Below are 19,441 nucleotides of genomic sequence, written 5' to 3'. Positions count from 1 at the left end.
TCCCTCTTGTCTGCACACCCACTGTGTGCAGGGTGGTTCTCCAGGCCCTTGGCCAGCATGGAGCATGGAAGCCCTGCCCCTCCAGCTTTAGGATCTAGGAAGCAGGCAGGAGCTGGAGCAGGGACTGGGCACAGCCAGGTCTGTCTTCCCAGGGAGGCTGTTCTGGGACAGGCCTGGAAGGAGGTCAGACCCAAATTCTGCCTCAGTGGCAGGGCGTCTGGGTGGGGAGGGTGGGGGCAGCAGAGGCCCCCTGTGACTTGCAGGCCGTGGGGAGAGAGCTTTCTGGGTAGGGGTTTCTGGCTTCTTGGAGGTTGGGGACATTGATCTCCCCAGGGCGGTCAGTCACCAGCAACTCAGCTTGGGTGCCCTGATTTGGGTGGTTTTTTTTTTTTTTTGACAGACTTTTGCTCTGTCGTCCAGGCTGGAGTGCAGTGGCATGATCTCTGCTCACTGCGACCTCCATCTCCTGGGTTCAAGCAATTCTCCTGCCTCAGCCTCCTGAGTAGCTGGGATTACATGCGTGCACCACCACACCTGGCTAAGTTTTTGTATTTTTAGTGGAGATGGGGTTTCGCCGTGTTGGCCAGGCTGGTCTCGAACTCCTGACCTCAGGTGATCCGCCTACCTTGGCCTCCCAGAATGCTGAGATTGCAGGTGTGAGCCACCGCATCCGGCTAATTTGGGTTTGGATGGAAGGGGCTGAGGGGACTTTGGGGATCCCTTCTTTCAGCCACAGGGAGCTTTGGTTTCTGGGGGTTGTATCTGGTACCATCATGCCAAGTCTCTGAAGGGAGCCTGGTGGGTGAAATGACAAGGGTCAGAACCTGTTCCCTGTCCTGCTCCATCCGGGTCACCGGGATCTCGAAAGGGGCTCCCGGCCCGCCCCTGTCTGCCCAGCCTGCCTTGTTTTCTCATTTCCTCTCGGGCTCCAGCTGCTGAGCTATTGATTCCTTGAGCTGCTTATTCAGAGCTTGGAAAATTGAAATAGATTTTCAGAGGCGCCACAGAGGGTACAGCTGGGCTTCTTGCTCCATGTCCCTGTGTGTGGTGTGGGTAGAAGAGGGCCTGGGGAGAGGCCGCCTCTGTGGCGCATGCATCCCTGCCTCCAGGCCCCCCTTCCTTCCTGGGTCATTACTCCAGGTAGCTATTGCCCTGTGGCCAGCTCCATAAAAGCAGCCTTCACCCTGCTGGCCCTTGCTGGGGTTAACTGGCAGAGGTGGCGTGGTCTTGGGTGGGACCAGCATTGTCTGTCGGGCTGGTGTAAAAAAGGCTTTTGGCTCCAGGACGTCTCAGGCATGGATCACAGGTGGGCGGCTGTGCCCTCAGTGGCTCTGCTGGCTGTGGGGGCTGGCTAGTGCCTCCTTTCAGTCGGTGGGGACAGTACAGGGGCTCCTCCCAAGAGGCCACATTTTTGTGGGTCATGGACGAGGGGAGCATGGCGGTCAGAGCCGCCTCCGGTCAGAGCTGTTGTCTGGTTTTTGCCTCACTTGCTGTGTGATTTTAAGCAAGGGGTTCACCTCTCCAAGCCTTGGGCATCTCATCTGAAAAGGGGTGATGGTAGAAATGACCCTTTCCTTACTGGGTAGCTGAGAGCTCAGTGAGATGTTGGCAGGAAGCGGCCCTCGGTGGTGGCAGTGGTTGGCTATGGTCACTGCTGTTTTTCAGGGCCTGGAGTGAGGAAGAAGATCAAAGGTTCCAAAGATGGGAAGAAAAAGGGCAAAGGGAAAAAGATGGCCGGGCTCAAGTTCCGCTTTGGAGGGATCGGCAGCAAGAGGAAGAAAGGCTCCTCGGTGAGTGTGTGCGTGTGTGTTCGTGTGTGTGCACACGCGCGTGTGTGTGCGTGTGTGCTCGTGTTGCATGTGTGCATGTGTGTGCTCGTGTTTGTGTACATGTGTGCATGTGTGTGCTCGTGTTTGTGCACACATGTGTGTGCGTGTGTGCTCGTATTGCATGTGCGCATGTGTGCTTGTGTGTGCACGTGTCTGCATGTATGCTAGTGTGCACGCGCACGTGTGCTCGTTTGCATGTGTGCACGTGCATGCGCACACACGTGTATGTGCTCGTGTGCATGTTCGTGTGTGCATGTGTGCACGTGTGAGTGTGTGTGCTTGTGTGTGCGTTTGCATGCCTGTGTGTCTGCACATGAGCACGCAGAGGCCAAGGGGGGCCTTCAGGTCATTATGAACTAGCTGAGGCAGGTCGTACCCTCCTCCACTTTCCTTCTGTCCTACATGCAGGCGTGCTGGGGCTCACCGTTTGTGTGGTGAGAGGTTTAGACTGAATCCTTACAAGGGCCCTTTTAGCTTGGACTCTGGGCAGGAGTGCTCCCCTGGCTCACCCTCCTGAGCTGGGAGCTCAGTCCTGGCTCCTGTTGTCCACAGCGCAGCTCCATTTGGGCAGCAGGTGGAGGAATCCGTCCTGGTGGGGCCTGGCTGCTGCGGTCTCCTCTCATGGGGAGTAGCTGCATGGGGGCTGGAGCCTAGAGAAGTGGCATGTGGGCAGGATCAGACTGGCTGGAGCCCCAGTTATCTACCCCTGTCGTCAGGGCCAGCTCCGGGCCCAGGCTCAGATGCTAAGCCCAGATCTCACCCAGCCTTGGAGCCCCCCTTTCTCTGTGAGTGTGGGGGGCATTCGTCCTCCTCACCCCCATGGGTAGCTGCCTCCCTTGCTCACCCCAGCCCTGCGGTTGAGTGGAGTTGGAAGCTCTTTCCCTGGTCCTTGGCAGAAGCCAGTGTCAGGTCTGGAGGGGAGCCTGGAGAGAAGGATTGGCCCGCCCTGGAGCTGACGGTCCAGTTCAGTTTAGCAGGTATTTGTTGAGCACCTACTGTGTGCCAGACCCTCTGCTCAGCCGTGGTGGGCCCTGGTCCTGTGGCACTTGTCACCTGGCAGGCATGTTCGCTGGTGGAGAGCCTGTGATGTACTAGTCAGACAGGACAGGCCAGACCTGGCACACAGACAGCCGCAATAGGTCCAGTAAAGGAGAGATCTGGGAAGACTCCTTGGAGGAGGTGTCCCTAGGGCTGCCTCTTGAAGGATGTTTAGGAGTTTGGCAGGACAGAGGGCAGGGCTTGGGGAGCTGTTCAGAGGTGGAAATTGTGGGGAGTGTCTGATGCTGGAGAGCAGGACTCTGGGAGAGTGATAAGACATCAGGCTGGACGAGTGGGCTGTAATGTGAGGTTTTCAGCTGTGTGGGGGGCTGAGGTGAATCACAGGAAGCACTGTGTCTCCGGAGCCTCTTCTGTGCTCTGTCCCACCCCACACTGCCAAGGCCAGTGAAGCCTCAGGAGGCCCTGGGATCACAGGACCCTGTCCTCCCCTGCAGAGTGAAGAAGACGAGAGGGAGGAGTCAGACTTCGACAGTGCCAGCATCCACAGTGCCTCCGTGCGCTCCGAGTGCTCTGCAGCCCTGGGCAAGAAGAGCAAGAGGAGGCGCAAGAAGAAGAGGAGTAGTAGGACTCCCCTTCCAGAGGGTCTTTGGTTTGCTGGGTGGATGTAGGGGGCCACAAGTAGAACCCCATCTGGAGGGTTCTCGGCCTGCCGGGTGGATGTGCAGGGCGTGGAACCTCCCTGTGGGAAGCAGGGGAAGGGCATCCTCATGCCTTGGCCAGGTGGGGCCCTGTGTTTCCCACACGACCCTGGTCTCTACTGTCTGGGGAGGGGCATCCTGTCCCAGTGAGGAAAGAATAAGGAACCTATGGTGGGAGCTATCCCAGGGCATTTGCATTAGTAGGTGTGGTGACTGGAGAGGAAAGTACTTCGTCCCATCGCCACCTTCCCATTCAGTCACCCCCACCCACTTAACACCCATCTGTCCCCTCAACCCCCTTCCCATCTCTCCCTCTCCCTCCTTTCCTCAGTCACTTCCTTTTATCCATCCATCATCCATCATCCATCCATCCATCATCCATCATCCATCCATCCATCATCCATTCATTTGTCCATCATCCATTTGCCCATTCATCATCCATTTGTCCATCCATCATCCATCCATTTGTCCATCCATTATCCATCCATCCATCCATCCATCCATCCATCATCCATCATCCATCCATTTGTCCATCCATTATCCATCCATCCATCTATCCATCCATCCATCCATCCATCATCCATCATCCATCATCCATCCATCCATCATCCATCATCCATCCATCCATCATCCATTCATTTGTCCATCATCCATTTGTCCATTCATCATCCATCCATTTGTCCATCCATTATCCATCCATCATCCATCATCCATCCATCCATCATCCATCATCCATCCATCCATCATCCATTCATTTGTCCATCATCCATTTGTCCATTCATCATCCATTTGTCCATTCATCATCCATCCATTTGTCCATCCATTATCCATCCATCCATCCATCATTCATCCATTTGTCCATCCGTTCATCCACCCATCCCATCTCTCGATCCATCATCCATCCATTTGTTTGTCCATCATCCATTTGTCCATCCATCTATCCATCCATCCATTTGTCCACCCATTCATCCATCCATCCATCCATCCATCCATTCATCTTTCTACGCATCCACCTCCTCCTCTTCCTTCCTTCCTTTCCTTTTATCCATTTTCTATCTCCTCACCCTTTTACTACCTCAACCATTAGTCCATCCACCCACCCACCTATCCATCCACCATCTATTAGACATCTACTCTGTGCCTGTCTGGCCTGGGTGGTGCAGGTGGTTGTGTGCTGGGAGTTCCATGACTGCCCCTCCCTCACCCTAGTTGATGATGGTGACGGCTATGAGACGGACCACCAGGATTACTGTGAGGTGTGCCAGCAGGGTGGGGAGATCATCCTGTGCGACACCTGCCCACGGGCCTACCATCTCGTGTGCCTGGACCCAGAGCTGGAGAAGGCTCCCGAGGGCAAGTGGAGCTGCCCCCACTGTGTAAGCCCTGACAGAGCCCCGGGCTGGGGGCGGGGCCGTGCCTGCTCCCACACCCCTGTGTTCCCTTGTGGGGCAGAATGCCGGGAGGTGCTGTGGGGGAGGGAGGGAGTCGGGGCCCTGGTGGAGGGGGTACCCGGTCCAGGATGCCTCCACCTGGCCTCCTCCCCCAGGAGAAGGAGGGGATCCAGTGGGAGCCGAAGGACGACGACGACGAAGAGGAGGAGGGCGGCTGCGAGGAGGAGGAGGACGACCACATGGAGTTCTGCCGCGTGTGCAAGGACGGGGGCGAGCTGCTCTGCTGCGACGCCTGCCCCTCCTCCTACCACCTGCACTGCCTCAACCCGCCGCTGCCCGAGATCCCAAACGGTGAATGGCTCTGCCCGCGCTGTACTGTGAGTGTTCCGCCCGCTCCGCGCCCGACGCCCCGCCCCACCCCAGGAACAGGCCCCGCCCCCAGAGGAAGGCCTGCCCTTCTCGATAGGCCCCGCCCCCGCCGGCCCCGGCCAAGCCCCGGTAGCCGGTCCAGCAAAGCCCCGCCCGCGCCGCTCGAGGCCCCGCCCACTCTAGGCGCTCCGCCCCACCCCCTCGCTACTCCGCATCTGACTCCCCTAGAGACGGGAAGCTTGAATGTTAGGAAAAGGCAGACAGGTGTGGTGATCATGCCAACACCATGACCACTGTTCAGTGACCACGTGCTCTGCAAGGGCTCCACATCCATCACAGTGTCCTTTAACATTACTGGGTGTTCTGGCACCAGGCATTTTATTATTTCCCTTTTCGGTGAGAAAACTGAGGCTCAGGGAAGCAGAGTGACCTGCCTAAGGCCACACAAGGGCAGAAGTGTCCACTCAGATTCAGGTCCCTGGAGCCACCCCAGCCAGACCTGGCTCCTGTTCCGAGGCTCGGGTAGGGAGAGGGTAGGAGGCTTTTAGGGCCGGAGCCTCAGTTTCTGCAGGAAGAGGAGTACCCCCATCCCTCGATCCCCAATCACAGTAGATGTTGAAAGGCCCCTTGCTCTGAGCTGTCTGCCCTGCTCGCTGCAGTGCCGGATCCCCACACCTCAGGTCCTGGGCTGTGCCGCCGTTAGCCCTGGGCCGTCCCTTGTGCATCTGGGCTTGTGTTGTGTGTGTGTGTATGTGTGTGTATGCATCTGTGCACATGCCTGTTCGTCTCTGTGTAGGGGCCTGGGGAGGACCCTTTTGAGGGGTTCAGCCTTCTGTGCTTTCCTAGGACTGATGGAAGGCCCTGGGGATGGGACGGAGGCAGGAGTGATTTCCTCCAGCTTCTTCTGTGCAGGGTTGGGATAGGGGTGGGAGGGTCCATGGCCTGGGTAGGAAGGGTCCCCTCTTCCACTCTCTCTGGAGCCAGTGGAGGAGCCTCTCCTGCCTCCCACCTCCTCTTCCTCCTCTGCCTCTCAGCCTTTGCTGTCACCAAGGCCAAAGGGAGGCTTGCTGTGTGGTGGACATTGCACCTCTAGCATGCCTTCAGGTGTGAGGAGGCACCACAATCCTGGTAGGTGGAGGAAGGGGTGGGCCATTGTACAGATGAGAAAGCAGGCTCAGGAGGCTTGGACGAGTTTCTGAGGACAGGCAGTAGTAGGGCTGGGACCTGCTGTCCCCAACAGAGCTGTCTCCCTGAATCTGTCACCCCCGACCCTGTCTAGCCAGGCTCAGCACTGCCTCCTTGGAGGGCTGAGGCTGCTCCCACACCTCTCAGGGCACAGATGGTGGGGTTTGTGGCTGTTGCATTTCTCGCCTTTGCCAGCCAGCAGCTCACTGTCACCCTAGCATCCGTCAGGGCCCCTGCAGTGTGTCTCTGGGCTGCCAGAGACTGGGCCTCATTGTCCCAGCCCAGACGCACCGTGCCTGGGTGCAGCCCTGCCCCGGGTGAGAGATGGTGGATGTGGCTGCCGTGTCCTTGAGCTCCAGGCATGGGGCTCATGCTCCCTGGTTGCTGTGGGTCACACAATGATGTGACCTCTTTTCAGGGGGCAATGGGCAGACCTAAGATTGGGAAGTCCAGAATCTCAGCTTCTGCTCCCTGCTCTGCTGTCCCTTGCTGAGTGGGCCTCAGTTTCCCCCTTTGCCCTATGCACGTGGCAGTCTCACCTACCCTGGCTCAGATATTCTGGGTGCTGATAAGTTCACCATTGAGTGAAAGGGCTGCGTGGACTCACAGACCCGCACTGCCTGTGTCCTGCATGCATGGCCCACACAGCTCCCGAGGATGGATGGTTGTCGTGGCGTCACTTTGGTGCTGTTCTGACTTGGGGACGGTGCCACTGATGGGAGGGAGGCTGCATGGCAGCCTGCTGTCATGGGAGCCTCAGGGTGGGGCCCTGCAGCTGAGCCCCACCTTGGGGACCCTTCTCTGTCCACAGTGCCCCCCACTGAAGGGCAAGGTCCAGCGGATTCTACACTGGAGGTGGACGGAGCCCCCTGCCCCCTTCATGGTGGGGCTGCCGGGGCCTGACGTGGAGCCCAGCCTCCCTCCACCCAAGCCCCTGGAGGGCATCCCTGAGAGAGAATTCTTTGTCAAGTGGGCAGGGCTGTCCTACTGGCACTGCTCCTGGGTGAAGGAGCTACAGGTGAGTGCTGGGTAGGGTGGCTGGGCCAAGGCCCACGACCTGGTGAGCCCTGGACCCTCCAGGGCTGGCGGGAAGGGGCAAAGCGCCTCTGACTGAGGGGTGCTGTTGGGAGTCGGGGTACTGCTGAGGGGGAGGATTGTCTTGCCTGGGACCTGGGCTGGGGCTAGGGGAGCTGGGTAGGGACATGCAGGGGCCACAGCCCCTCTCCCTTCTGTGACTCGTGTCCCCTCTGTGAGCAGCTGGAGCTGTACCACACAGTGATGTATCGCAACTACCAAAGAAAGAATGACATGGACGAGCCGCCGCCCTTTGACTATGGCTCTGGGGATGAGGACGGCAAGAGCGAGAAGAGGAAGAACAAGGACCCCCTCTATGCCAAGATGGAGGAGCGCTTCTACCGCTATGGCATCAAGGCCGAGTGGATGATGATTCACCGAGTCCTGAACCATAGGTGTGTGCCTGCAGGCGGCCGCCCTGCCCATTGCTGGGGCCAGGCCGCATCAGCTCCTTTGCCCTGTAAAATGGGTGCAGGGCAGGGCGCGAGCATCCTTGCTTTGGGGCTGCCATGCAGAACCACATGTGGGCATGGCAGGGGCACAAGGAAGGGGCCCAGCGCTCCCACTGCTGGAGATCTGCCTGACCTGCTGGAGGGGCTGTCCCGTGCACATCGGCACACTCACACCCACATGTTCACACCCTTGGTGGGTCGGGACTCTCATGCTGGGTTAGTGCTTCATACCAGCAGGAGGGTTCTAGGATGCAGGAGGCCTGAGGTGTGGGGAGTTTGTCCACATTTCCCCCACGTTTGTAACAGCAGCTGGCACTACTGAGCACGCCTACCCCAGGAGGGAGATGTCTTATTTTCACCTCTGTTTTACTGATGTGAGAATTGGCAGAATCACACAGCCATGGTGCTGAGCTGGGATTCGAACCCCATGCTTTCTGATGGCAGGACCTACTTTCTTAGCCCCTGCTGCACCCACCAGTGCCCCAGCAGCAGGTCTTCCTGGAGCAGTCTGGACATTTCCTGGGACACCTTAGCAATCAGAGTCTGCTGCAGGGAGCCTGAGGCAGGAGGCCCGTGGGCCTTGGTTTTGATTTGGTGGATGGGGGGGATCTCCTGCCGATTCTCGAGTTTAGGTGCTTGAGAACTGGTGGTGGCTGACAGATGGGCCTTGGGTGGAAGCTTGCGCTTCCCACCCCGGTGACCCTGTGGCCTCTGACTTTGAGGGGCTTAGGATCTGGTGGCCTCTGCCACTCAGTGCATCTGGCTTCAGGCAGCTGTTGGGCAGAGCAGAGGTTCAGAGCCTGAGCCAGATGTTCAGATTTCAATCCTGGCTCTTGACTGCTGGGCTTTGAGGCCCTTGTGGTGTGAGGATGACGGGAGCTTGCCCAAGGCTGGCTGTAGGCGATCTTCAGTAGGAGGAGTGCGGAATTTTAAAAAGCTGCCCCCTTCAACTCTGGGACCCCCTCTTTTCCTCCTCATTCCTCCTGAGAATGGCCCTTCAAGCGTCAGCTCCTATGGGAACCTGAGCCCAGCAGTGAACTGGCCCACGGTTTTCTACCTTTACTAAATTGCATGCTAAAAATATACACGGTAATTTTTCTCTGTGCCCCGAAGTGGGACAGGTGAATTTCCCCCAGATTTATTCCTGCAATCTGCAAAACAATCAATTATGTATTGGAAAACAAACAAATATCGGTTTCCATGGTAACTGGGGATTGGTCTTTCTCTCAGCTCACTGCAACCTCCACCTCTCGGGTTCAAGCAATTCTCCGGCCTCAGCCTCCCGAGTAGCTGGGACTACAGGCGTGCACCAGCACACCCAGCTAATTTTTGTATTTTTGGTAGAGTTGGAGTTTCACCATGTTGGCCAGGATGGTCTTGATCTCTTGACCTCGTTATGTGCCTGCCTTGGCCTCCCAAAATGCTGGGATTACAGGCATGAGCCACCGCGCGGCCCCCAGGCCTGCAGCAGCCGCTTCTCACCTGGTCTGTGTGCCTGGGCACTGCTGTGTCGGGGATCCATGTCCTGCCCCAGCCCTGCAGCACCCCTCTGGCCTGGTTGCCTTAGCCTGGGGAGGGTGGGAGGCCCTGAGGCCCCTCCCAGTGGCCAGAATCAAGCTGTGTGCTGCCGGGCTTGGTCACTGGGTCCCTGTGTCCCCAGAAGAGACTGCCTCACCTGCAGGAATTGCATCTTTATCTACTTTGCAGAGACGGCTCCTCACCCTACATGGGCACTGCAGGAGTCCTCCGGGTATTTTAAGTTAGAAAACTGATTCCATGGGCAGGAAAGAGAACTTTCTAACTTAGAAATGCACAACTCCTGTGAAAATCCAGACCCCGTGCCAAATGGGATTCATCCCTGCCACAGAGGCTGCAAAGGGTGCCGGGAAGCTCCTCTGTTAGCTGGCTTCAGTGTCCCTCTCGGTCTCTGTCACATCCCCCTCTCATTCCTGCTGCACCTCCCTGGAGCTTCTGCCCTAGTGCCCTCCTCCTGGCTGGGCCTAGGATCTGAGGGCACCCTGGGTGTGAGCGGCTCTGCATCTTGGGAGGTGCCCTTCATCAAACCCGTGTGGTGGCCACTGCCCTGAGCGACCCACATCTGTTCACTGTGTTGCAGCTTTGACAAAAAGGGGGATGTGCACTACCTGATCAAGTGGAAGGACCTGCCCTATGACCAGTGCACCTGGGAGATCGACGACATCGACATCCCCTGCTACGACAACCTCAAGCAGGCCTACTGGGGCCACAGGTGGGCCTCGGGGATCCGACTGCTGGGCACGGGCTGCTGGGGCCTGCTCCTGGGCTGCGCCCTGCTCACCTGCATCCAATGCCTTTTCCCAGGGAGCTGATGCTGGGAGAAGACAGCAGGCTGCCCAAGAGGCTGCTCAAGAAGGGCAAGAAGCTGAGGGATGACAAGCAGGAGAAGCCTCCGGACACGCCCATTGTCGATGTGAGTGGGGAGGGCGGGGCAGCAGTGGGCGGGGTTGCCAGGGCCTGCCCACCCCAGACTTGAATGTGCAATAGGGGTGTGTTCTCAAAAGGATGTTTTCTTGGGCCCTCATGGCTTATGCACACAGGGTCATGCCCATGTAGGCTAGGACAGCTGGAAGGTCCCTCCTAGCACCGCAGCAGACACGCTTACACACCACTCTCAGCTGGGAGGAGACCCAGGGCAACTCACTCAGCAGAGCTCCCTGGGCATCCGCTAGTGCCTGGCCCTGGGTTGGCCCTCAGTAGAACAGGGGCAGTGAGCCCTGGGCAGCTGTTTCAGAAGACACATTGTGTTCCAGGGGCCTGTGGCAGGTATCCACAGAACTCAGAGGGCCTGGCCTGGGACTATCCCGCGCCTGTCAGATGCTGAGGAAGAGCGGGTGGGTCTGGTCCATGGGGAGGACTGCATGGGGCCATGACCTTGAGCAGAATCAAGAGGCAAATGGGCCAGGCACGGTGGCTCACGCCAGTAATCCCAGCACTGTGGGGGGGTGGGAGGACTGCTTGAACCCAGAAGTTTGAGGCAACATAGTGAGATCCCACCTCTGCAAAAAATTAAAAAATTAGCTAGGCATGGTGGTGTTCCTGTAGTCCCAGCTACTAGGGAGGCTGAGGTAGGAGAATCCCTTGAGCCCAGGAAATTGAGGCTGCAGTGAGCCATGATCGTGGCACTGCACTCCAGCCTGGGCAACAGAGACTCTGTCTCAAAAAAAAAAAAAAAAAAAAGGCAAACGTCTGGATCAAGTGGAGGGGCCAGTTACTGGGGGCATTGAGAGCACCCCAGATAGACATTTGTTTCTGTTGTTCACCCAACGAATAGTGAAGAAGCGACTGCGTGTCCCAGGCACTGTATGGGGCTCTAGAGGAGGCAGTGAACAGGACCAAGGTGGCAATGACAACCTGGGCTCAAAGTCAGAGAATTCAGCAGTTGGGAAATTTCCCTGAGAAGTGCAGGGCCACCATGGGAGGACATTGTGGGAACACTTCAGCCGGGGTGGGAGTCAGGGAGAGCTTCCTGGAGGAAGAGGCATTCCATCCAAGATACGAAGAAGAGTTAGAAAGACAGGGAAGAGTGGGAAGAGTGTTCCAGGCAGAAGGAATTGCACATGCAGAGGCCTCTAGGGTAGACTCTGGTGGCCCAGGATCTGGGGCGTGTCTGAACCGCTGCCTCTCCTGCAGCCCACGGTCAAGTTCGACAAGCAGCCATGGTACATCGACTCCACGGGCGGTACGCTGCACCCGTACCAGCTGGAGGGCCTCAACTGGCTGCGCTTCTCCTGGGCCCAGGGCACTGACACCATCCTGGCCGATGAGATGGGTTTGGGCAAGACGGTGCAGACCATCGTGTTCCTCTACTCCCTGTACAAAGAGGTGGGCAGGTGGGGTGGGCAGCCAGGAGGTGGGGGCTGGTCCTGGCCGAGGGCGGGCGGTCTCACGGCATTGGCCCCTCTCTCCAGGGCCATTCCAAGGGGCCCTACCTGGTGAGTGCACCCCTCTCCACCATCATCAACTGGGAACGCGAGTTTGAGATGTGGGCGCCCGACTTCTACGTGGTCACCTACACGGGGGACAAGGAAAGCCGCTCTGTGATCCGGGAGAACGAGTTTTCCTTTGAGGACAATGCCATTCGGAGTGGGAAGAAGGTGTTCCGCATGAAGGTGGGGGCTCGCCATCCTTGGAAGGATGGTAGGGAGGCCCCGGGTCTGGTTCGGGAACCACAGGTGCCCTGCACTCCTTTGGGGTCCCTCAGCCCGGGAGGGCTACTGAGGCCAGCAGGCTCTGAAGGGCTTGTCCTAGAGGCAGAATTACCACTGTGTCAGTTTTCTGGGGCTCCTGTAACAAGTGTCACAAATGGAGTGGTTTCAAACAGCAGAAATGCATTCTGTCACAGTTCTGGAGGGCCTTCTGCCTCTGAAGGCTGTAGGGGAGGACTCTTCCTTCCTCCTTCCAGCTTCCTGGTGGCAGCAGGGGTTCACTGGCCTACAGCTGTGTCACGTCAGTTTCTGCCTCTGTTAGCACATGGGGTTTTCCCCTTCGTGTCTCTTGTCCTAGAAAGACATCATTCATACTGGATTTAGGGCCCACCCCAATCCAATGTGACCTCATCTTAGCTAATTATTATTTTATTTATGTATTTATTTTTCTGAGACAGGATCTCACTGTGTTACCCAGGCTGGAGTGCAGTGGGACCATCTTGACTCACTATAATCTCCCCCTCCGGGGTTCAAGTGATTCTCCCACCTCAACCTTACAAGTAGCTGGGTCTCCAGGAGCGCACCATCACACATGGCTAATTTTTGTATTTTTTGGTAGAGACAGGTTTCACCATGTTGGTTAGGCTGGTCTTGAACTCCTGACCTCAAGTGATCTGCCCTTCTCAGCCTCCCAGATTGCTGGGATTACAGGAGTGAGCCACCGCACCTGGCTCCAATTAGTTATTATTATTTTTTGAGACAGAATCTCACTCTGTTGCCCAGGCTGGAGTGCAGTATGGCACGATCTCAGGTTACTGCAACCTCCGCCTCCAGGTTCAAGCAATTCCCATGCCTCAGCTTTTAGAGTGGCTGGAATTACAGGCATGTGCCACCATGCCAAGCAAATTTTTTGTATTTTAATAGAGACATTTGGTTTCCTTGTCCTCCACACCACCCTTCTCCTCCACACACGACCCATGTTGTCCAGGCTGGTCTCAAACTCCTGAGCTAAGGTGATCTGCCTGCATCAGCTTTCCAAAGTGTTAGGATTACAGGCGTGAGCCACCGTGCCCGGCCTGAGCCTCTCCACATCGAGGAGCAAGGACTTGCAGCCGTTGGCCCCTGGAAAAGATGAGTGCTGTAGCCTTGGCAGCTGGTGGACCCTCTCACAGGCCCTCGGACTTTCCCATGTCGGCTTTCTCCACCGTCTCCTGGCAGTTGTGGCTCTTAGGAGATGCTTGGAAACTGCTGAATGAGTGAATGAATCCGTGATCCCACAGGTGACTTTGTAGATGGATGAGCCTCTGGATCAGTTAGACACAAAAAGAACCTCCCCTGAGCCCACACGGGGATCCTGCTGTGTGCCAAGCACTTCGCTGATTTGGCTTTTTTATTATTATATTTACTATTTAATTATTTTATTGTTAAAAGTTGTGGTAAAAAACACATGATGTAGAGTTGACCGTTTTAATCATTTTTAAGAGTACAGTTGAGCTGGGCATGGTGGTGTGTACCCGTAGTCCTGGTTACTTGGGAGGCCGAGGCAAGAGGATTGCTTGAGCCCAGGAGTTCGAGGCTGTAGTGCGCTATGATTGCGTCTGTGAACAGCCATTATACTCTTGCCCGGGCAACATAGTGAGACTCCATCTCTTAAAAAAAAAACAAACAGCCAGGCGTGGTGGCCTGTAATCCCAGCACTTTGGGAGGCTGAGGCAGGCAGATCACCTGAGGTCAGGAGTTTGAGACCAGCCTGGCCAACAAGGTGAAACCCCATCTCTACTAAAAATACAAAAATTAGCCGGGTGTGGTGGCGCGTGCCTGTAATCCCAGCTACTCAGGACGCTGAGGCAGGAGAATTGCTTGAACCTGGGAGGTGGAGGCTGCAGTGAGCAGAGATTGCGCCATTGCACTCCATCCTGGGAGACAAGAGTGAAACTCCGTCTCAAAAAAACAAAACAAAACAAAACAAAAAAACCCAACCAGAAAAAAAAAAGTTCAATAGTGTTAAGTACATTCACATATTTTTTGGTTTTGTTTTGTTTTTTTCTTTCTTTTTTTAAACAATAACTGGAGAATATACCAAGTAACGTTCACATTGTTATGCGGCCAATCTCTAGAAACCTTTTCATCTTGCAAAATGGAAACGCCGCCCCCATTAGACATGAGCATCCTCTGCCACCTCCAGCCCCTGCAGCCCCCATTCCACTGTCTCTGCGAGGTTGACCACTCTGGGTACTTCATATGAGTAGAATCAAGAAGCATTTGTCTTTTTGTGACTGGCTCATTTCACTGAGCAGAATGTCCTTGGGGTCCATGCGTGCTGTAGTATGGGTCATAATTTCCTTCCAAGGCTGGAGAACATTCTGTCACACAGACAGACCACGTTTTGTCTGTTCGTCTGTTGAGGGCCACATGGGTTGCTTCTAGCTTCTAGTGGCTGTCAGTAACGCAGAAGGGAAGGAGTATGGATGTGCAGATATCCCTTTGGGTTCCTGCTTTCACTTCTTTTGGGTGGAACTGCCGGATCATATGGAAATTCTTGTTTTGATTTTTTGAGGCACAGGCTTAGCTCTTTGAGTTCTCGTTGCAGGCGCCCCTGCACTCCAGGCTTGGGGGTGGGAGTGAGACCCTGTCTCACTGCTGCTGTTAGGAGCGGAGGCCGTCGCTGTTGCAGTCTGTTTCCTTCTCCTCCACACCACCCTCTCTCAGGGCTGTGCTCTGGGCCTCGGTGGATGCCCCTCTGCTCGGTGGCCAAGCATCTGCCCCTCTGGTCCCAGGCCTTTGTGGGTTCATGTGCCCACCTCCTTCTTGGCTCTGTCTCCTCGGACTGTGATCCGCCCGCTCTGTTCCCAGCCGTCTCCTCCCCAATGCCCCTCTTTTCTCCAGAAAGAAGTGCAGATCAAATTCCATGTGCTGCTCACCTCCTACGAGCTCATCACCATCGACCAGGCCATCCTGGGTTCCATCGAGTGGGCCTGCCTGGTGGTGGATGAGGCCCACCGCCTCAAGAATAACCAGTCCAAGGTAGGTGGCACCAGCCACCAGACCCCAGAGCCGCCCGGGGTGAGGGGCCGCCCAGAGCCCCCTGACAGGCCCCCTTCTCCTCTCCTCAGTTTTTTAGGGTCTTAAACAGCTACAAGATTGATTACAAGCTGCTGCTGACAGGGACCCCCCTTCAGAACAACCTAGAGGAGCTGTTCCATCTCCTCAACTTCCTGACACCAGAGAGGTTCAAGTGAGTCACGTGGATCCGGCTGGGGGAGGCGGTGGTGGGGCTGGGGTGGCCCCAGTGAAGACGGATCAATAGCCCATCCCAGCTGTGAGATCTGCTCGGCTGTAGCTTCCTCATTAGTAAAATGAGAGCGTTAAATGATGTCCCTGCTTTGACCTCCTGCAGGAGCAGGGTGTTGGGGTGGGTGGCACAGGCACACGGGGTGTCTGATAAATAGAAACTGCTGCTAATACCACAACTTAGCTCTGCCCTAGACCACCCGGGGCCCCTCCTGGCCTCCTATCCCTGCCTCTACTCCCCTGGCAGGTTCCCTTCCCTCTGCTGAGACCCAGGTGACTCACATGGGCAACTGTGGTGGAGGCAGAGGCAAGCGCCCGGGGGGCCGGAACCCACTGCCCCAGCCTCCTCATCTTCACCTGCTTCCATTTTCCTGCTCAGAATTGGGGGTTCAGGGTGCAGAGTGCCGAGTTTGGAATTAGGCGATGTAGATTTATTTATTTATTTATTTATTAGAAAGAGTCTCGCTCTGTTCCCCAGGCCAGAATGCAGTGGCTTGATCTCAGTTCACTGCAACCTTTGCCTCCTGGGTTCAAGCGATTCTCCTGCCTCAGCCTCCCAAGTAGCTGGGATGGCAGGCGTGTGCCACCACGCTCGGCTAATTTTTGTGTGTGTTTGGTAGAGATGGGGTTTCACCATATTGGACAGGCTGGTTTCGAACTCCCGACCTCAGGTGACCCACCTGTCTCTGCCTCCCAAAGTGTTGGGATTACAGGTGTGAGCCACCAGGAGATGTAGATTTGATGGCAGATTTTGGCACAGCTGGACTGTATCAACTCGGGCACTCATCAGACTCAGTTTCCTCATCTGTTATCTGGGTAACAGAGAGCTCCTGTCCAGGACGGTTTTGAGGGTGGAAAGGTGTCCAGTGTCGCTGAGGAAGAGAGGGCTGTGATGTGTGGTGGTGACACAGGCTTAGACAGAAGTTGAGATGACAACCAGGGCAATGCCAGGGCTCCCTGGTCCACCAGCCACCTGGCCGACCTGGGCTGGGCGCTCAGCACCCTGCCTCTTCTGCCCCGGTTCTCTGCTCCTGGTTGTTATCTCAGCTCTTTGTTGCAGCAACCTGGAGGGCTTCCTGGAGGAGTTTGCTGACATCTCCAAGGAAGACCAGATCAAGAAGCTGCATGACCTGCTGGGACCACACATGCTCAGGCGGCTCAAGGCTGACGTCTTCAAGAACATGCCAGCCAAGACTGAGCTCATTGTCCGCGTGGAGCTGAGCCAGATGCAGAAGTGAGTGGCGGGCTGACCCGGAGCAGCCTGTGTGCCCCTTCCCCTGGCCTGGTCTCCTGGGTTGCTTCCCAGGTGGGCTCTTCAGCCTCACTGAGGCCTGGGCTCATGCTTTGCATACGCTTCCTTCTTGGGGCCTCCTCTCAGGTTTTAGTGACCAAAGTTTGGGCTGCTTGAGTTCTAGCAGTGTCCCCCAATCATTTGCAGGGGTACTCCAGGCCAGTGGCTTCCCTTCTTGGGGCTCCCTTGAGTCTCCCTATAAACGGGTGCTTGGCCACCAGCTTCCAGCCCTGCTGCAGAGCAGAGAGAACCCCCTCGGAGGCGGGTCTGATCAGGTGCACCCAGCCTGCCTTTCCCCATGCCCCGCTGCAGGAAGTACTACAAGTTCATCCTCACACGGAACTTTGAGGCGCTGAACTCCAAGGGGGGCGGGAACCAAGTGTCGCTGCTCAACATCATGATGGACCTGAAGAAGTGCTGCAACCACCCTTACCTCTTTCCTGTGGCCGCCGTGGTAGGTTCCCCCGGCCATCATGGCAGGTTCTCCATGGCCGCTGTGGTAGGTGCTGGGGAACCTATTGTGGAACCCACTGCTGTGGTAGGGCTGGTGTGGCTGTGAGCCTTGCCTGGGGACAGGGTTCCTGGAGCCAGGGCCATGGGACCCACAGTCTACCCCGCACTGTGGAGCCTGGCCTGGCTCAGGTGTGGGTCTTATATTCAGCGGGTCAGACAGGCCGTCACCCCATTGCTTGGCACCTGGCTGTTCCCTGCGGCCCCTTTGGTGCAGAGTCAGAGAGGACAGGGGAGCCCACCAACGCCCCACTTTCTGCAGGAGGCCCCCGTCTTGCCCAATGGCTCCTACGATGGAAGCTCCCTAGTCAAGTCTTCAGGGAAGCTCATGCTGCTGCAGAAGATGTTGAAGAAGCTGCGGGACGAGGGGCACCGCGTGCTCATCTTCTCCCAGGTGCATATCCCTGCCCCCTCCGCCCTGCCTCCATGCCCCACAGACAGCGTCCTGCCCTGATGCTTGGGGGTGCAATCTTGCTGGCATCTCTCAGGGCTCAGTGCTGTTCCCATGTGGGTCATTTGACCGTGTGTCAGGGGTCACTCCCGTGCCCTGGCGTGGTGCAGATGAGGAGCTCAGAGCACATTTGCTGTAAGGAGCACTTGCCCTTCTGGTCTGCCTGTCCAGGCTGGTTGGTCAGCTCCTTCCTCCCCTGCCCTGGCCCTCTCCCCTGCAGCCTGGCTTCTCATTAAGGTGGGGCGCTGGGGTGGGGTTGGGAGGAGCCTGTCTCTAACAGGTCCTGAGGGGCCACTGGCACCTGGCTTTTTGGCTTGGCCTCAGGGCTGCCGGCCTCTGATGGGTTGATTTCTTCCTCCATCCCTTTGTTTGCATCTGTCATAGTCAGGCTCTGTGCTGGCACATGGGTGCAGGGACCAGTGATCTAGTCCCTGTCCTCCAGCTGCTCAGTCTACTGTAGGAGACAGTCACGGGACAGGCACCCGACCCTGTGGTCAGCTCTGTGTTGGAGGCCACAGTGATGACCCTGCAGAGTCACGGGCGCGGTGGCTCACGCCTGTAATCCCAGCACTTTGGGAGGCCAAGGCAGGTGGATCACAAGGTCAAGAGATCGAGACCATCCTGGTCAACATGGTGAAACCCCGTCTCTACTAAAAATACCAAAAAGTTAGCTGGGCATGGTGGCGCGTGCCTGTAGTCACAGCTACCTGGGAGGCTGAGGTTGCAGTGAGCCGAGATCGCGCCATTACACTCCAGCCTGGGTAACGAGAGTGAAACTCTGTCTCAAAAAAAAAAAAAAAAAAACCCCTCTCGTGGCCGACTGAGCCAGGCCCTTCCTCAAAGCCAGAGTCTGGGCTATGGCTTCTCGTGCACAAACATCAACTGAAAGTGTCGTCCGCCGCCTGCAGCCTCAGGTCACCCTGCTAGGCTGCTGCAGCGCGAAGAATACTGGAAAGCAGGGCAAGCTTGAGACCAGGGGCTGAGCCAAGGAGTCTGCTGGAGTGGAGATGGCTCCACATCCCCCCCACACCTCGGTACCAACACGAGACACAAATCTGGTCAGAGGCCTTGAGAGACCAAGTAACGGGAACCACACAGCTTCCAGAAATGTGCATGCAGGACAAGCGACAGAGACGGGGCCCTCCTGCCCAAAATGAGCCTATGAACTCCAATTCCAAACCCATAGAAAAGTGAATGCCAAGACATCCCCCAAAGCAATAAATAGAATCCAAATAAAAAAATAAGGGCTGGGTGCAGTAGCTCACCCTGTAATCTCAATGATTTGGGAGGTTGAGGCAGAAGGATTGCTTGAGTCCAGGAGTTCAGGGTTGCAGTGAGCTATGATCTTGCCAATTCACTCCAGTCTGAGTGACAGAGCAAGATCCTGTCTCTTTTTTTTATCTTTTCTTTTGAGACAGAGTCTTTCTCTGTTGCCCGGGCTGGAGTGCAGTGGCACAATCTCAATTTACTGCAACCTCCGCCTCCTGGGTTCAAATGATTCTCCTGCCTCAGCCTCCTGAGTAGATGGGACTACAGGATGCATGTCACCACGCCCGGCTAATTTTTTTTGTATTTTTAGTAGAGACAGGGTTTCACCATGTTAGCCAGGATGGTCTCGATCTCCTGACCTCATGATCCAACTGCCTCCATCTCCCAAAGTGCTGGAATTACAGGCATGAGCCACAGTACCTGGCCCTGACCCTGTCTCTTAAAAGAT

At 56.4% G+C, this 19,441-nt stretch overlaps 1 protein-coding gene across 5 annotated transcripts in view; it reads left to right on the top strand.

Annotated features, from left to right (window-relative positions):
- Window positions 1-19,441, top strand: part of CHD5 (chromodomain helicase DNA binding protein 5) — a 76,402-nt gene that overhangs the window by 25,377 nt on the left and 31,584 nt on the right. For 4 of the 5 annotated variants that reach the window (XM_064363170.1, XM_064363169.1, XM_064363168.1 and 1 more), the window contains exons 6-20: window positions 1,666-1,790; window positions 3,323-3,449; window positions 4,736-4,902; window positions 5,073-5,294; window positions 7,283-7,489; window positions 7,729-7,940; window positions 10,114-10,245; window positions 10,338-10,446; window positions 11,667-11,858; window positions 11,945-12,145; window positions 15,068-15,205; window positions 15,295-15,416; window positions 16,533-16,706; window positions 17,076-17,217; window positions 17,536-17,667. In XM_064363170.1, the coding sequence (XP_064219240.1) occupies window positions 1,666-1,790; window positions 3,323-3,449; window positions 4,736-4,902; window positions 5,073-5,294; window positions 7,283-7,489; window positions 7,729-7,940; window positions 10,114-10,245; window positions 10,338-10,446; window positions 11,667-11,858; window positions 11,945-12,145; window positions 15,068-15,205; window positions 15,295-15,416; window positions 16,533-16,706; window positions 17,076-17,217; window positions 17,536-17,667 (2,402 nt within the window). The remainder of the gene's footprint in view (window positions 1-1,665; window positions 1,791-3,322; window positions 3,450-4,735; window positions 4,903-5,072; window positions 5,295-7,282; window positions 7,490-7,728; window positions 7,941-10,113; window positions 10,246-10,337; window positions 10,447-11,666; window positions 11,859-11,944; window positions 12,146-15,067; window positions 15,206-15,294; window positions 15,417-16,532; window positions 16,707-17,075; window positions 17,218-17,535; window positions 17,668-19,441) is intronic. The other variant, XM_064363171.1, reaches the window with a different exon arrangement.

The sequence above is a fragment of the Aotus nancymaae genome, unplaced genomic scaffold (assembly GCF_030222135.1).
Source record: "Aotus nancymaae isolate 86718 unplaced genomic scaffold, 86718_ANA_hifiasm-v0.15.2.pri h1tg000053l, whole genome shotgun sequence".
NCBI classification, from domain to species: domain Eukaryota; kingdom Metazoa; phylum Chordata; class Mammalia; order Primates; family Aotidae; genus Aotus; species Aotus nancymaae.
This window is presented reverse-complemented; position numbering and strand designations above follow the sequence as displayed.